Source organism: Perna viridis, chromosome 6, assembly GCF_037379345.1.
Source record: "Perna viridis isolate PV_CMFRI_1.1 ecotype Kerala chromosome 6, ASM3737934v1, whole genome shotgun sequence".
Classification (NCBI taxonomy): Eukaryota; Metazoa; Mollusca; class Bivalvia; order Mytilida; family Mytilidae; genus Perna; species Perna viridis.
Genome location: NC_142450.1, coordinates 16,243,117 through 16,261,789, shown reverse-complemented (window position 1 = coordinate 16,261,789; position 18,673 = coordinate 16,243,117). Strand labels below are relative to the sequence as shown.

Below are 18,673 nucleotides of genomic sequence, written 5' to 3'. Positions count from 1 at the left end.
ACATACATGTAAACAATGATATATAATTTTTGAACGATGATTGATTGGACTGTGATCGACGAAAATTGGAACATGAACAACGATCGAGTGATTGTGGGATGATGATCATGGCGAGCTCTCTATATATTGTTGGAAATTCAACGTAAATTTTGAAATCGGATTTCCTAATTTTCATTAGTCACACATTTTCATTTAATTAATCGCGGACTTCCTGTTCTAAATTACGTCACACAGAATAGAAAGATTTAGTGTCAGGAACTGTCCAAGGGTATGACAGTTTAGAACAGCTTTTCGTATTTTCTTTGTCACGACCCAGGAAGGTTTTTGTCAGGATCTGTCAGAGAATATGGCAAAATGTGTCCTGACCCAGGACAGCCTCTGTCAGACCCTCTCAGAATTTCTGTTCTATCTGCTGTCGTAGAACAGAAATCTTGACAGATTCTGACATAATTTAAGAGAGGTTAGAAGTGATCACAACTGTATATTTTTTTGTGTTTGGGGAATGCTTACTCATGGTAGAGTCTTCGAGGAGTGGCGACTGATGACGCAGAAATTTCTCATTGTTTTTTCTGTTATTGAATTGTTCGTTTTGTGTCTGTGGCGTGTCGGGCACTGCGTTCTTTCGAGACTGGCCTGGTAAATATTATAAGTTATTATCGTTATTTAACAGGTACGTAAACAATTTAATTTGGACATTTAATTTCTTACTTTTATAATTATAATTTTAGAAGTAATGTTTATAGCTTAAGTTCCGGCTGAAGCAATTAAGTAAATAATTTAATTCTGTAAATTCAAAGAATGACAGTAATTTGTTTTTGCATGTACATCATTGACATGTTTTTCACTCTGTATGAAATTTGCACACTGCTTAGTTGGACAAAATTTCACAATACTTGACCCTGTGATCTTGAACTGTTTAAAGTTTAAAACCCCGATATATTGTCATTCTTTTTAATTCCCTTTCTCAAAACACCAATTACTGCATGCAGAAAAAGCATATACATAAAATTTTTATAGTATAGCATATAATACACACCTAGTTTTTATGTTGCAAGATCCAAAAAAGTAGTAAACGTACGGGGGGGTCATTTTGTTAACATTTGGTACGGGGTGCAGCTGGATATGGAAAATCACCCCCCCCCATTCATATATTTATCTTCAAGAAATATATACCCATTCATATATTCTACTTCTGTTTACCATGGACTTTACATTACACTCCCTGTGTGTACCTTACATCTCTTTGAATTAAGAGACCATGTGGGTCTCCACCAGGTTGTAGGAACAAAATTAAATTATACATTTGATAGTAGAAAAACGACCCGTTGACAGCCCAATCATATATTTCAACTCTAGAAAAACAGACCCATTCCAGCGGTACGTCTGTGTATATTGGTATATAGGAAGGGACCCTCCACCCACGTGAGTAAACGCGCGTCATCCAGTATTTTGTATATGGGACGTCCCACGGCCCCATGCATCTTGTCTGGCAAATCAGCCGTCCTACATCAGAGCAATATAGTGTTATGCGGAAATACAGTGGCAATTATAAATCATATAGTGATATCAGATCAGATAAGCGGTTTATTATTTCTATAAAACTTAAGAGGGCTGTGATCTTAGCAGATTTTAGCGGTTCAAAGTCATTTAAATAATTTATAAAGGTGAAGAATTGTATAGTAATATTACACGTAGCTTAGATAAGCCGTTCACTATTTCTATACAACTGTAGAGAACTGTGATATTAGCAGAGGTTGGCGGTTCACAATCATTTAAATAATATTTTAAGGTGAAGAATTATATAAATTATATAGTGATCTTAGATCTCATAAACTGTTCACTATTTCTATAAAACTTAAGAGGACTGTGATCTTAGCAGAGGTTAGCGGTTCACAGCCATTCAACTAATATTTAAAGGTGAAGCATTATATAGTGATCATAGCTCAGATATGCCGTTCATTATTTCTATAAAACTTAAGAGGACTGTGATTTTGGCAGGTGTTAGCGGTTCACAGTCATTTAAATATTATTTTAAGGTGAACATTATATAGTGATCTAAGATCAGATAAGTGGTTCGCTATTTATATAAAACTAAAGGGGGCTGTGATCAAAACGTATTGCACATCGCTAATGGATGGAAAAAAGTACCAACCATGACATCAGCACGATTCGGGCAGCCATGGATAAACAGAACAATCAAAAGAATGTCCAGAAAGAAGCAAAAAGCCTACAATAGAGCCAAAAGTACAGGACTAGAAGAGGCCCAACAAAAACACAATTAACTCCAAAAGGAAACCCAAAGAAAATGCAGGAAAACTCTCTACAACAACGTTAGAGATTTGGTCTCTGATGATAAAAAAAATCCCAAAACTTTTCACCTTCATCAGCGGTAAAAATGTGATAGCAGTGGTGTCCCTCTTCTCAAGAAAATGGATTCACCAACAATGATTCAAAAGTGAAAGCATCCATAATGAACGACCAATTTAGCAGTGTGTTTACCAAGGAAGACCTATCCAACATGCCAACTATGGATACTGAACCCTTCCCTGGGATGCATGATTTATGCATCAGAGATGGGGTAATTGTAATTGTAATCATTAATCAGCTGTAATTGATTACATTTCTTCCTATGACTATATAACTATGATTTTATTCTCATGAACTATGACGTAGTTACAGAGATAATAACATATATACAAAATACAGATATGAATGCATGTGTGGAAATACATGTACATGAATACAGTTACCTAACCTGGAGGATTTATGACAGTAGATATATATTTTAGAAATCTACACAATTTTTCTAGTTCAGCTAAATTATAGGATGAGAACAACTGGTTAAACTTCAAAATAGTATTATTTTGCCAATAACGGCAAGAAAGATATTTCTTCCTTTCATTTCGAAAATAATTACACGATAGTATGTAATGGAACTCATCGCTGATGTCGGGGGAGTCGCAGAGGTGATACAATCTATCCACTCTCGGAATGTTATGCCACCTCCCCACCTCCACCGGTAGTCGATGATTTCCACATCTAAACTTACAGAATGTATATACAAAACTAAATGGTAAAATAGTAATACAATCTTCTAATTCGAAATTATTCTTAAAACGTCTATAGTTTAGACCTTTTGATGATTCACTCATGTTGGCTAACCATTGTTGTCTTAATTGATCTTTTAATCGTTGTTCGACTGATAATACGATCCACTCTTTGGAAAATAATTCTGGGTTGCGCCATACGTTTGACATTCCACAACCATCAAATATATTTTTGATAAATGTTTGCAATTTATTTTCGTACCCATGATTTATGATTTTTGATTTATTCCATTTCGTCCATAGGTGGACATAGGGCGACTACAGTTTCTCTCCATTCGCTTCGGTTTTGGGCGATAGTGTTACAATTCTTCCACGTTAGTCCTACTCTCTTCAGTTCAGAGTTCAAACCCCTCCTCCAAGTGTTCTTTGGTCTTCCTCTTTTTCTTTGCCCTTGGGGATTCCAATCTAAAGCTTGCTTTGTAGTGTTTTTATTGTTCTTCCTTAAAGTATGACCAATCCATTTCCATATTCGGGTTCGAATGGTGTTTTCTATGGGTTGTTGTTTTGTTCTTTGCCAGAGTTTCTTGTTTGTTATTTTTTCTGGCCATCTGATATTCAGTATATTTTTTAGGCACTTGTTAACAAAGACTTGTATAGATTTCATGGTGTTTTCTGTTTCTCTCCAGGTCTCGCAACCATATAACAGGACAGACTTAACATTGCTGTTGAAAATTCTGATCTTAGTAGCCGTTCTCAGTGTTCTACTTTTCCATACTGGCTTTAGAATGGAAAAAGCCTGTAATGCTTTCATCTTTCTGGCTTGTACATCTTCGTCAGTGCCTCCAGTTGTACTCATGACACTTCCAAGGTACGTAAATTTATCTACATTCTCTATCTGTTGGTTATTTACCAATATTGGATCCATTTGGTTTTGTTGGATTCTCATGGCTTTGGTTTTGGCTGTGTTGATATACAATCCTGTTCTTTTAGCTGTTTCTTCGAGATGGTTGACCTGGTGTTGGGAATCTTGAAGACGATGCGATAGTGTGCATATGTCGTTTGCAAATTCGAGGTCTTCTAGACGAGATGTTAGTGTCCATTGTATACCATGAGGGTCGTTGTAAGCTGTTGTTGCTATCCAGTCGATGACTATGAGAAAGAGAAGGGGAGAGAGAATGCATCCTTGCCTTACGCCAGTTGTTACAGGGAAAGGATCCGTCAATGTACCAGCATGTATGACCTGACAAACACCATAGTTGTTATAAAAGACAAACAAAAGTTTATACAATATGGAGGAAATCTTGTTTTGTCCTGCAATATTAAGTCGAATCCAAAATTTCATCATCCTTAATTTTAAAATAATTGAAATAAGAAATCTTCCTGATTCCCCACAAACCGGAAAACTGGGTGTTGACTGTTTCAAACGAAGTATATGTTTACAAATAAAAGAGATGTACTCTTTCTATAATATCTGAATTTTCAAACCCCCAAATTTCACAGCCATAAAGTAAAATAGGATTGATGGCTTTATCAAACATGTCCAATCGACATTTAATTGTTAAATGGTTTGTATAATGCTATACATAGCTTTACTAGCTTGATCACGTGAATACTTTCGAATGGCTAAAAAGACCCACTTTTAGAAAATAATACTCCAAGATATTTATAGCTTTTGACAATTTCTAATTCTTCGTTATTGATAAAGAACTTTAATGTATCTGGTATTCTACACTTCGAGAATACCATAACTTTTGTTTTGTTAATATTAATCTTAAGTTTCCATTTGGTACAATAAAAACAAAATTTATCTAATAATAATTGTAAATATGTACTAGTTTCCGACAATAAAATAGTGTCATCGGCGTACAACAACAGGAATAGCTTAAAATATAGATTTAGTTCATTTTCAATGTCATCTGAAATGGACTTAATACCATTAACATCAAAAGTTTGCAAGTACTCCTCCAGGTCATTTAAGTACATAGAAAACAATAAAGGTGACAAATGTTCCCCTTGTCGCACACCAATTTCACTAGCAAATGTATCGGAGACGTTGTAGTTATGAACAATGCATGATTTAACATCACTTTACATACATTGTATTTTGGATTATTTTAAAAAAATTACCATTAAAATTATTCAATACTAGTTTGTGAAATAGAGAGTTTCTGTGAACAAAGTCTACAGCGTTTTCAAAATCTATGAAAATACAATAAAGTTTTTTCTTCTTTAGAGACAGTAATTCAAATAAAGTATACAAAGAAAAAAATATTGTCTGTTGTAGAGTATCGTTGCCGGAAGCCTGCTTAGTTTTCCTTAAGAATATCAAGTTCATCAGTAAAATCAGTTAATTTCAGATTTAAAATAGAGGTAAAAAATTTTCCCAAGCAAGATAATAATGTAATAGGCCTACAGTTTTTACATGTAGCCTCCATAATATCCCCTTTATTTTTACATATCGGAATTACGTTACCAATTAACCAGGCATCCGACAAGACACCAGTATTAAATATAATTTAAGATTAAAAAACATGACGTAATTTTCAACCATGACGTCAAGAGATGAAGCGATATATTCATTTATTATTTTTTCTTCACCAGATGATTTATTATTTGTCGCCTTTTTTACAGCCTTTTCAATTTCCTCGCTGGTGATTACACTGTTCAGTGTTTCATTTAACAAATCATGGTTCATATCAATGTCTATATCATATTCATCTTGGAAATTATTCTTATTCATATTCTTAAAAAACTCAAATAGTGACTCAATTTTGATATCGCTTTTAACTCGTTGACGTCCTTTATTAAAAATTTTCCAAAATTCTTTTGGATCTGATGACTTTAGATTTTTCATTGAACTTGTCATATTGGCATTATACATTTTAATATTTGCATCCACAATTTTCTTATATAATATTTCACTCTCACGAAGTCGTTCCTTAAACAGTTAGAACCATGCATGATGCTTATAAAGTCACTGGGACTTTCGTAATTCTCGTTTAGCCTTATGACAGTCAGCATTTCACCAATCCTTGTCACTGTTCTCTGTTGAATTCTTAGTTTTGATTTTTATTAATACTGCGTTGCTTTTGCACTTTTAAGAAAAAATCAGATATTTCTGACGTTATAACATTTATATTATAATATGTTTTGTTTCATTTTCCATATCCATATTTAAACGATTGTCTGGAAGTAAGTTAACTCTGTTTCTATCTATATTTTGTCTAAAACTATTTACCTTCTCATTATCCCATTTCTTAATTTTATCTTCCTCAGAATTTTGTTGAATGGGTGTGTTTCTCTTTTAAAAAATTTTCCCGAAGTATCTATGTTCAGCGATATTGCGGCATGTACATCAGAATATAAATTACAAAAATCAAGTATTTCGAATGTGTTCATATATTTAAGAAAGTGTGAATTACATAAAATATAATCTATTACACTATTATGCTTAGTTGCAGGTCTACCTTCGACTCCATCTTCCATTCTACCATTCATAACAACATTTTATTATTTCTACACAAATCCAGAAGTTTCTACCATAGCCATTAACCGTTGTATCACAACTGTTTCTGTTTCTACTTATTTTCAAATTGTCAAGAACATTAACATCAGTAAAGTCAATCACTTCTATGTTCATAAACTCATTGGTTTCTATATTATCACAATAATCAGTCATGTTTGCAATTCTGCTATTAAAATCACCAACTGAAAATCTTTGTAATTTATTTTCAATATCTAAAAAGGCATCGTCTGATGCATAATTCAAGTTCACAGGTGGCACATATACAATACCAAAAAATACATCTTCCGGTAAATTAAATACAATTTTACCAACTTTAAACCAATATACAAATAAATATTTCAGTAATCATAATTATAATCATAAATCACCCAAAAATCTGATTACATGTAATTTAATTTAATCAATTACCTTTTACTCCGTAATTCTGATTACTTTATAATTACATTATGATTACAAAAGAAATATGAAAGCATCAATTACCTTTTACCCTGTAATTCTGATTACTTTATAATCACATCATGATTACAACAGAAGTATGAAAGCCTGAAATGGTATTTATGGATAATGCATCATGTCAACAACAAAAAGAGAGCGAAATAATTATTAATTATTCCATGCTTCTTTGTGTAAATTTTTCATTTGTTTTTTTTTTCTTCTTATTGTGCGGATATTACAAAATGTCAATAAAATACCTACAAGTGAAAAAAAGTCTAATTATTCTACTGAAAAAAAAAATGTTTGTAAGAGCTATCAAAAGATCATATACAATTGTTTTCATGAATTTGATGTGAAGTACAAAAGTAAAGTGCAAGGGTATTATGGCTATTTTCTTTCATACTGAAGTATCCCTAAGGGCAAAACAGTATATGAATCAGGTGCAATGGTTCTTAAAAATTCACGTGAAAGTCACTTGCATATATTTCATAGATCTATGTGGTTTAATAAATTGGTGAAGAAGGTTGATGTTCTACTATACTTTAAAAAATATTATTACCTGTTATTAATTCAAAGAATTTAAGGCCTTATGAAAAAAACAAATAACAAACAAAATGTTCCAAACCCTTCAATTAATATATTATTTGTAAATTCATCGTAATCAGATGCAATCATGATTACTTGCCAATGTAATTATTAATTTAATCAGTTACTTTCAGAAATACTGTAATCATTAATTTAATTTAATTTAATCATACACTTGACAATGTAGTTGTAATTTAATCAATCACATTGAAAGTAATCGGATTCATCTTTGTTCTGCATTGATAGCAAAGGAATAACTAAGTTTCCTCAAGATCTAAATCCTCACAAAACCAAGGGTCATGCATGACTGCATACACATTACCATCAAATTACAGGCCGATTTCTCAAGGGTGCTAATGCTGCAATCAAAAAAATGTTGGAACATGCATATAATCCACAATCAAGTCATGAAACATCTAGACCGACACAGCATATTATCCAACCGACAGCATGGATTCAGAAAGAGGAGGTCATGTGAAACACAGTTGGTACTTACCATTGAGGATCTGGTGTCTTGGATGAAGGCGGACAGATTGATGCTGTGTTGCTTGACTTCAGAAAAGCTTTCGACATGGTCCTGCATCAGTGACTTCTTCTGAAACTGGACCATTATGGAGTCCGAGGAAATGTGAAGGCCTGGTCAGAAGTTTTCTTGAAAACCGGACCCAAGAAGTACTCATAAATGGCCACTCATCATCACAAGCCCCAGTGACATTGGGAGTGCCACAGGGGTCAGTTCTTGGTCCTCTCTTATTTCTACTGTATATAAATGATCTGCCTGGAAGAGTACAGTCAACCCACCAGACTTTTTGCAGACGACAACTCACTGTACATAAAAATTAAATCACCTGATGATCTGATTATCCTGCAAGACAACCTGCAGAAACTGGAGAAAAGGAAACAAGACTGGCAAATGTCCTTTGACCCATCTAAATGCGAGGTATTAAGGAAAACAAAGAAACGAAAACCAATAGTTGTACCACCTACAATACCCATGGGCAACGCTTGCACCTGTAAAGAAATGGAAATATCTTGGCGTAGCAATATCGTCTAGCCTGGAACGAGCATGTGGATTCAACAGCAAAGAAGGCTAACAACAGTCTTGGATTCCTGGGGAGAAACCTCAAATGCCTAACAAGCAAAGTGAAAGCACAATGCTACACAACCCTGGTTTCGACCAATCTTGAATATGCCTCCCAAGTATGGGATTCGCACACTGTTACCAACAACAACATAATGAAACCAGTATACAAAGGAGAGCAGCGAGATTTGTCAAGGAAGACTACATAACAACCAAACATGGTGTAGCACCACAATGAATGGCAAACTCTGCAGCAACGTAGGACCAATACCAAATTAGTGTTGATGTACTGAATAGACTATAACTTGGTGGAAATCCTTGCAGCACAATACATACAAGCAACAAGCCTAAACACAAGAGGAAACACCATCCGATTTATCGTACCATTCTGCATTCTGCTTTCTTTCCATCCATTGTCAGACTATGAAATCAGCTTAATCCATGAACACCTGTTCTCGGCACACACCTTTGAATCATTTAGGTCAGGTCATGTGCAGACGAAGAAGACGTCGCACCTGTTTCTATCGATTTAAAATAGTATACCGCATACCGATTGCAGTCACCGCCGCATGTAAATAGAGCAAAACCTTCGTCACTGTACGTCCACCCTGCACCACGGGGCAAGAAGAGAAGAAAAGAATGATCTTAGCAGAGGTAAGCGGTTCACAGTCATTTAATAGTTTAAGATAGAAAATTATTTACTGCTAGCGGTTTGTTGATGACAGATAAAGAAAAAAAAAAGAGAGCGAACATTTCGACATTCTCGAAATCGCCGCTGGTGTTTTGGTCGAACCGGAAGTTGCATTATTGACATTCGCCATTTTCTAAAAAAATTGAGCCATAATGTGATTTTCTCCTTTCTTCGATTTTCTTTGACATTATGTGATGAATTTGACAAGGCAACAAGCAAAACAGTAATTAAAGACTTGGTAAAATTCATTGATTAAGTCGCTTTACAATCATTGTTGTTTTCAAATGTCGAAACCACATGATGGCACATCGCCCACTTTTAGTTCATCACTACGTGTACCTTTTCGACGATATGGTTCACATTTCACCACAAATTTCCCTCTGACTACAGACAAAACAGTATATTCAGGATTCCCTAGTTATTTTGATACGAGAAACATACTTGCCAGCTGTCACTATTTGTGGGGGTTCCCCCATGTCCATGAAGGCTCCAAAGTTTAAAAATTTCAAGGAGCAATATTGACCATAATTTACAATCCAAGATTCAAGTAAGTGATGCATTAGGTTGACTTTGTCATAAAGAAGCCAGAAAACTGTATTTCAATAAATTTGAAGACCTATGAAATTGTTTTCTTTGTTAATGAGGGCTACTTAACACTTTGAATCCCCATGCCAGCATGAACATTTTCCAACGTTGGCAGGTATGTAGAAAATTTTAGGTTCCACTATATAGATAGGTCACTGAAGATAACTTTCTGACAATTTGGGTAAACAAAATATATTTTTCAAAACCTTACATGATGGAGATCCATGAAAAAAAGATAGATATTATTTTCTATTTTGTTATGAAAATCTGTAGCCATGGTATCATAATGAAATTATACATCAGTTTTCATATCATATTTTTGGTGCCATCCCGAAACTAATTGTCAAAAAACAGGATTTCTAAAATATCAGGCACTTAAAAGCTGCCAGAAAAAGTAAGTTGATATGGTATTATTGTAAAAAAGCAAATAAAAAGTGTACTTTTTTCTGCTCATTTGTTCATGATTTTAATTCTTAAAGTTCGTGTGAAATTTTGCATTTTTGAAAGAGAACGCAATCCGGTGAGGACCTTAATCTCTCTGGATAGCTTAAAGCATTCATTTTACACCTCTTTATTTTCACAAGTATTGCATCTATTCATGTACAAATGCTTTACCTACAATCAATATTTCCACCAAGTTTCACCTTTAATTTTTAAGTTATACAAAATTAGATCGGGTCAGTTTGTGTATGAAACAGTGCACCTGAATCCCATTTGTTAAGTGCAACCTTGCATGTATATTATATATTTTAGATAATTAAATCAATAACTGATCAGACTTGCTGATTTGCTATGATTTTTTCCTTTGCATATGAGGTATAAAGCTATTTATACCTGTTATATGATGAAGGTGAAACCTTTTAACACTCACGAAGAAACATTTATTAAAAACAACTTTGATAATTTTTGTCAGTTCTGATTTGATATGATATGATGAAGATGAAACCTTTTAACGCTCATGAAGAAACATTTATTAAAAACAACTTTGATAATGTTTGTCAGCCCTGACTTTATATATTATATTTATAACCTTCAAATATGGTAAATTTTGTAATGATATATATTTGTCCTAAAGCATTATACTAATTGTCATTTTCTGATATGTCTATTGGCTGAAATGTCTGCCAATCATAAGGAATTATTTGTTGTAATGATCAGAAATGGCTTTGGGTCCAATTCTCTGGCACTGGTAAACATTATGGTTCTTATAATTTGTGAAACGTCATAAAAGATTTCCTTTTTTCAATTTAGTTTCGCTACGTTCTTTTTTTATTTGTATTGTTTAAGTATGTTTTTATTACGATTAGATTCATTTTATCAAATTGTTTCCTTTCGATTCTTTCTATTATCAATTATTTTCGTTTCACAATTTTTATGACCGAGAAATATGGATAATATTTGTTATGTAATTTTCCTCAATGTCTGGGCACCATACTTCAGAGTTCAGACTATATCCTAACTTGGAAAAGCTATGATTCGATTTGTATTTAATTATCAACACTAGTGAATATTTTCCGAGACTGGTTGGCTCTCAATCACATATATACAAGTATATACAAATGAAGCTGCCATTATGCTGTTTTTAAGCTCCTGAAAATGAAGGTTCAAACCAGATATTGATGCTATTTCTTGCCATAAGTATACAGAACCAAGTTGATAATACAACCATAAAAGCTTCTGAGAAACACTCCGTTCGGGAGCGTATTATTTTTGATTTTCTTTTTAACCTGTATTATTTTTAAGATTATTTATTATTTTTTTCCTAAAGCATACAGTTCTTATACAAAAGAATAAAATACATGTACAAAAATTATATACTTGTATTGTTGACAATACTTGGATACATGAATTATGATTGCCAAGTACAGGAGGTTGCACCAAGATTGAACAATTTGACTTTTAAATACAAGTGATCTTCAGCAGTGGTGTAATGCAAAGAGCAGGGCTTTTTTCAAAATGACAAAAAAAATAAAAGTTGTTTCAATGTACATTTATTTCTTAATCATAACACACAGCAACAGAACGTAAAGCAGTAAATTTATCAATTTGGTACATGGAGAAACTCAGATATGGTTTCTAAATGATTAAAATCCATTTTCTTCCGGTGGGGAGGGGATGCCATCATTGATCCCTCTACAAGGGCATTGGCCCCCTTGACCCCACTGGGGGCCTGGCCTTTGGCACACCAACAGAAAATCCATGGCAATCCTTGCTGATCGTGATGTCTTGACTGACAGATATATGCGAGACTTCTACAGTTCTAGTATTGGTCTTTTTTAGCGAGAAAATCGGTGAACTAATAGAAAGTGGATTCCCCTAATCTAATTAAGGATAATATACTGAAGGCATTATGTCATAATATTCAGATATCAAGCAGGAGTATAAGAAAACAAGAGAGAAATAAAAAGGGACACAATTAATGGTCCATGATAGTTTGCTAGCAATTTTATCACTTGAATAAAGAGAATCAAGCTTGTTGAAAATTTATATAAATAAAAAAAAATCAAATTGTATTTTAAAATGAATTTTATTAGACTACAAGAGACAAATTTGTATTGTGTATTCAAAATGATCTTTGCAGTTTATGTTTGTACGAAATATTCATAGGTAGATTGAAAATGTTTTACCATTGCAGTAATTATTATTGAATGCCTTTTTTTCTTTTTGTATTTAACACAAAAATTAAAAGATCATCTATCAAATTATGATAAGTAATTTGACATAAACATTGTCTCTAATACAGGGTAGTTTAACCTGCAAATTTTTGCTGAGAGTACTTTGTAAAAAATAATTCCAAATTATTTTCCAAATACACAGAAGATGTTTTCAAAATACTGGAATTTTTTATAGACAACATATTTTTCCAGTGTGGTGGACACAATTCACTACAGACGGTCAGCATTGCAATGGGAACAGATTGTGCTCTACTTAATGACCTATTCCTTCACTATTATGAGGCTGCTTTTATAGCTGATCTGAATTGAAAGAAAGAATATTATTAAGCTAGGTCCTTTGATCTCAGTTTCCACAATATTGATGACATTTTATTTTAAAACAATCCTAGTTTTGGGGATTTAATGTATTGCATCTACCCCAAAGAACTTGAGAAAAAAGATAATACAGACACTGTGAAGTCAGCCTCATATCTGTACTTACACTTAGAGATTGATAGTAAAGGAACTCGTGGATTGTTACAAAGTATCCGTCTGCACCATGAAAACTGATTTGTTCAGCGTGTCATAGTTTTTCTTTCCTCTTTGGTCCATCCCGGAGTTGACTCTTTATGAGTAACTCGGCAGTTGTTTTTAGAAAAGCAGTTGATGCTTACCCTACCAGTGCACCTAGTCCATGCTCCAAGCTTTTAGTTAAGTCTGAATTTCTCATTAACTTTTGTTACTTTTATGTATTATTTTTCTTACTTTATGTTCTTTGTTGTGTTTGTTTTCCATGTCTGGTCTTTGTCCCTGGATAACATTCTTTTGTTTTCTGCTAGAATCTTGGTTTCCTTGATTACTCTTTGACAGCAGTAATTTTTTATTTATTCAGAGGCTTCTTTTGGATGTGATTGTCATTTGATTAAGAGCATTCTTTATTCAACACTTTTTCTAGTCTTAGTAACTTTCAGTATACTTATAGAATAACAGAATTAGAATTATCTAAAATTGATACCTTTAATAATACATGTAATAAATTAGAGGTCTCCAGAGTTATCTAATCAGGTACATGTACATGAACTAGACAACTCTCGTCGTAAAATTCATGTTTCTAAATATTGGCAATTGCCAATTTTCAGGAAGTCATTAGTGTGGAGCTTACATAGGTGCATGTAACTTTGACCATGGTCTGTTTTGACTGGATCAGCAGATGTCACCTGCCGAAAATTAATTTGTAGCCAAAGTGGGGTGACTGATTTTTAAACTTGTCAGCCATGTCATAATTATGATCAGCACTGGTGCATGTAGCAAGATAGCACAGTATTGACATGGATAGTGCAGCGCTCAAACTCAATGGCGCTGTAAGTGCAGGGCTTTAAGGGGGAATACTGAATATACAATGTATGTAATTCATATAACAGTTTTCATATATTGATGTTCAAATTTTAGTAATATTGACTGTAATACTACCATGAATAGGAGTTGATGAATTATTTTCAGTTATTTCATATATTCCTAATGAAATTTGAGCAGTTTTTTTTTCTTATGGTAGTAATGCGCCTTATTAATGACGTAAATCATAGCATTGTTGATTTGTTTCAGGATTTAATTTTGAGGAATGAGAGTACAAGCTACAGAGGCCTCACCTTCGTACAGTATGGGAAAGAACAAGAAGCATAAGATACGCAAGGCAAAAGAGGCTTCTGATTCCTCAGATGAAACCACAGGTATGCATAAAGACTCCTTTAGGACCAGTGCACCCTTTAGTAAAAAATCCATTTGACAATTTTGTACAACCTCAAAACATTGCAATCATGTAATTGTATGACAGTTATCATCATGCTGCATCTATAGACAATTTTGTTTTTTGGTTATAGCATGGTAATAAGTTTGAAGATCTTAATAAGATTCAACTGTATAGCAGATGGGCTGCTCTTTTTGAAGCTTTTGTCTACCCCCAGACCCCATAATCTGGGAGCATTTCCCAACTATACCTGCACAATGTACATGTATATAAGAATCACTGTTTAGTGTTTCTGTTTAACTACATGTATATACATGTTTCTCCTCCTAAAGCATACCATGGTATCTTCGAAACTTTATTTGAAGATTAGATATGATATGTAGCTGTACATAAATGAAGATATACATATATGTACTCCCGGTGGGGTGGTTGTCTCTTAGATATATTCACCATATCCATTCTTACAGTATAGAGCTTGTAGTGAACAATGTGATCCTGTGAATTCTTAAAAAGAAGGATTTTATAGTCCCACTAAAAAGCAGTTGTGTAAGAAGTGGTTATAGTTTAAAGATAACACTCTTATAAATGAAAACCTTCTATTTGTTGATACACATGTAATGATAAAAATATGACATTAGGTTTTTCTACCATCTCATTCGTTTGGTAATACATAACACAAAACAATAAATTCAGATAAATATGCATCATGTTGATGTATCCAGCGGTAGCAAACAGAACTTAAAATGGTCTTCGGTTTTGAATTTTTTCAACTTTTAATTCCAGGTAAAATAAAAATGTCGCATTCAGTGTTCTAGGATTTTTTAGAAATTGAGGTTTCCTCAGGAAAAATCCATATAAAATCAACTTTCCCACAGTCAGTGACTGCTTTCTTGACAAAACAAATCATTACAGCATATGAAGTTTTCAACTTGCCACTGGAAAGTGTAACTAAGTACCTAACTTTTTCTGACCCAAATTTCACTTGCCCCGGGTAATGGGAAATAGGAATCCTAGAACACTGTGCATGCTTGTAAGATGAGATTAACAACCAATCTTAGGTTTTCATTCAGTTCTATGGATTTCATAAAAAATCTAAAGAATTTCCGAAATCTTTGATTTTGATTTAAGCAATCTGATTGGTCAAAATCTGAGTTAAGGTGGAGTTTTGAGGAAAATCTCAATTGGGGAATTTTTATGAAATTACATTGTAGATCTAAGAGCCTCAATACTTTAAAAAATATCAGTGGGATGATGGAGACATAATCTAATTCAATGTTTTGATATGTATTAAGAGAAAAATGATGTTTCCATTCAGGGGCCTGCTCACAATACATCATAGAACATATACTGTGTTGTAACAAGAAATACATCCTTTCTCTTGTAGTTACTTGTAACCATGTGAATATGTCAGTCAATTTTGCTCAGATGAAGAAAGGGCTAAGTAAGCAGACATTTGGAGAATGTGCAGTAAGTGTTATTATTAAATTTTCTTTAGGCCGTGGTTTATCATTATATATTTTGGCCACTTGTTATGCAGTATATACAGTGAGAACTGTCTAAACCAGACCCTGAATAATCAGATACTTTTTAAAGTCCCTTCATTTGCACCAGCTCCATGCTTCCAGTTTTTAATGGAATACGAGTTGCTCATTTACTTTTGTAACTTTGTACATATTATTTTGGTTATTTTATGTTCTTTGTTATGTGTGTCTGTTTTTCATGCCTGGTCTTTGTCCTTGGATTACATTCTTTTGATTTCTGCTAGAATCTTGGTTCCCTTGATTACTCTTTTAAAAGACGTTAACATTTTTTGTAAAAATGATCAGGAAAAAAAGTCAATGTAAATCTATTATGAACCTTGGTAAACTGAACACCTGTCTATATCAAAAACATTTTAAAGTAAAAAAAAGGTTCAGTTTAGACAGGTTTCACTGTATAATCTGCTCAGCCGCAGTCCTTTTCACTAAAAAATCGTAAGTGTAAAATTAGTCGTACGTTATGATGTCATAATAAATAAAAGTATTGTGATGTCATAACTTACGACTAATTTTAATCTTACGATTTTTTGTGAAAAGGGCCACTGGTTCATAATGCAATACCACACAGGTTGGTAGCTAGGGAGATGAAAGGTTTTGAAATGACCTCTCTCTATCCTGGAAAACAAAAAAAAGGGTTAAAATTGAGCTTGAAATTGGTTAACATGGTTAAACCAAATAAAAGTTAAGAAACTTTTGTCTTTGCAACCCCCATCCAGAGTCTCCTTAAGAAATATCTGGAATTGGTCTGTAAAAAGTCCAAATTGCTACATACATGTATATCAGTGAAACCCACCGAAACAGAACCCCCGTTTGGACTTGGAGATTTGTTTGATTAAGTATAAGTGTTGGTAAAAATCAGGCAAAATATAAAAAATCAAAAACATGCATGTTAAAACACCACCAATTTGACAACAGAATATCATTCAAGGATGCTTTCTTTATTTGAAAAAGAACATTATTTGATCTCTGCATCACTGGATTTGCTCAAAAAATTTTCAACTGAATGTAAGAAAAGTGAGGTTTTTGACAGAGTTGTCTGTCCTTCCTTGAAATGTTCATTTTCAGTGCATTTAAATGAAATTATAACTCAATGCACTAACATGATAATGAGAGTATTTGTCTTTTTTACTTGAATCTTATGGTACAAATAGTCAATGACCCATGACCTCTGACACTCTAGGTCAACTACCTACCACAAGACTATTGATACAAATTCCGAAATTTTGGGTTTGATGAATGATTTGCACTAGCATAGCTGTTTATTGATTGTTACATACCAGCACTTCAGTTTCGATGTTAATTTTCAGTCATGTAATAAAGAACTAACTATTAGAAAGCCAGACAAGTCTGGTGATGGGATGGCAGCCAGTGCTATGTCAGCTGAAGACAGCCTGCTTGGTGATATGGAACCAACTATGTGGGTGTGTCTCCAATGCGGTCATCAGGTGTGTATAGCTGTTGACGTTACATTTTTGTAGGTTACAGTTTCTATTGGTTTTGTCGGGCAATCTGTTGATGAATTCTAATTTCTAATGAAATTACAAACCATTATAGGGGCAAGTAAACTCATATGGTAGATTCTCATCCAGCCTTCACAAAAAAATATAAAGAGGGAGGATTTTATCTTTTTTTGATAATTTCTTACCAAATATTTGCTAGCCTAATTTTAGCTATTTGTAGTATAGATATGCTCTAAATCCATAGCCACATTAGTTTGAGAGAAGAAACATGGTTTAAGTCACCAAGAAATGAACGATTTTTTTGTTACGACATCTCATTACTAGAGACTGACACAAAAAAAATCCTGATGTTGAAGTTCCCACCCCAATTTTTTAGGGGCGGGAGGGGATGAGAATCTACTTACTAGTATTATTTGGCTGAAACTAGTTTATGATCCTTTTGTATTGCCATCGGAAATAACCCAAATAAAATACCCACCTCATTGTCCTTGTAATGTGTACCTTCGTCCATGCAAAGAGAGCTCTTAATAATTTTAAGGCTCAATGGAAAGGTATGAAAGCATACTCCCTCAATATGCTTCATTTAAATAGCTTAAGAAATAAGAAAGTGACTTTAAATGGCCATTTTGGCAAATTAATATTGTATTTTTTCTGGTGAATTAAATACCTAAGCTTCCCATCTAAATTGTTTTTAAAGTTAAAGAAGAAATAACCTTATAACCAATTAATTCACATTGACTTTACCTGAGTTGACACATGGTTTTATTTTCTAGGGTTGTGACAGGAATTCCTATGAGAAGCATGCTCTGAAGCACTATGAGACGCCTAGATCTAGCTGTCACTGTATTGTGATTAATACATCATCATGGTCCATATGGTAAGACATTATTTAGTTTGGTATGCATTGAATAGGCCTAAAAAAGTTATGCTTGTTTCTATTTTGTCAAAAAAAGGCCCAAAAAATAGGTACATGTATGTAGGTACTTTTTTTAGCTTAATTTCAGGTTAAAAGTGTTAAGTCCAACACACTTGGAATCATCTTGTCTGTCTGTCTGTCTGTCCAAATTTCCCCACAATTATCTCAGCTCCCAATGGATGGATTGCTTTTTAAATTAGGTGTGTTGCATCATATACATGTATAGATGGGGCTTATGTTGTAAGAGTTTTTGGGTGCTGTTCAATATTAACTCCCAGTACAGGTGGGGGTATTACTTGCACAACAATGCATGTAACTTCATGTTAGATTTTGATTTCAAATTTTCCCAAATTTTTGCCAAAAAATCTTTATATCTAAAGTGCCTTTATAAGTTATATCCAAATAAACAAG

At 33.6% G+C, this 18,673-nt stretch overlaps 1 protein-coding gene and 1 pseudogene across 3 annotated transcripts in view; one reads left to right on the top strand and one right to left on the bottom strand.

Annotated features, from left to right (window-relative positions):
- Positions 1-2,750: 2,750 nt before the first annotated feature.
- Positions 2,751-8,166, bottom strand: LOC148613853 (uncharacterized; annotated as a pseudogene).
- A 1,143-nt stretch (positions 8,167-9,309) lies between these two features.
- LOC148613852 (ubiquitin carboxyl-terminal hydrolase 45-like) overlaps positions 9,310-18,673 on the top strand; it is a 31,814-nt gene continuing 22,450 nt past the window's right edge. The window contains exons 1-5 of one of the 3 annotated variants that reach the window (XM_088587496.1): positions 9,310-9,328; positions 14,207-14,331; positions 15,733-15,815; positions 17,194-17,331; positions 18,120-18,223. In XM_088587496.1, coding sequence (XP_088443622.1) covers positions 14,223-14,331; positions 15,733-15,815; positions 17,194-17,331; positions 18,120-18,223 — 434 coding nt within the window. In that variant the 5' untranslated portion in view covers positions 9,310-9,328; positions 14,207-14,222. Of the gene's footprint in view, positions 9,329-9,466; positions 9,604-14,206; positions 14,332-15,732; positions 15,816-17,193; positions 17,332-18,119; positions 18,224-18,673 lie in introns of those variants that run through there. The other 2 variants (XM_088587494.1, XM_088587495.1) reach the window with 2 other exon arrangements.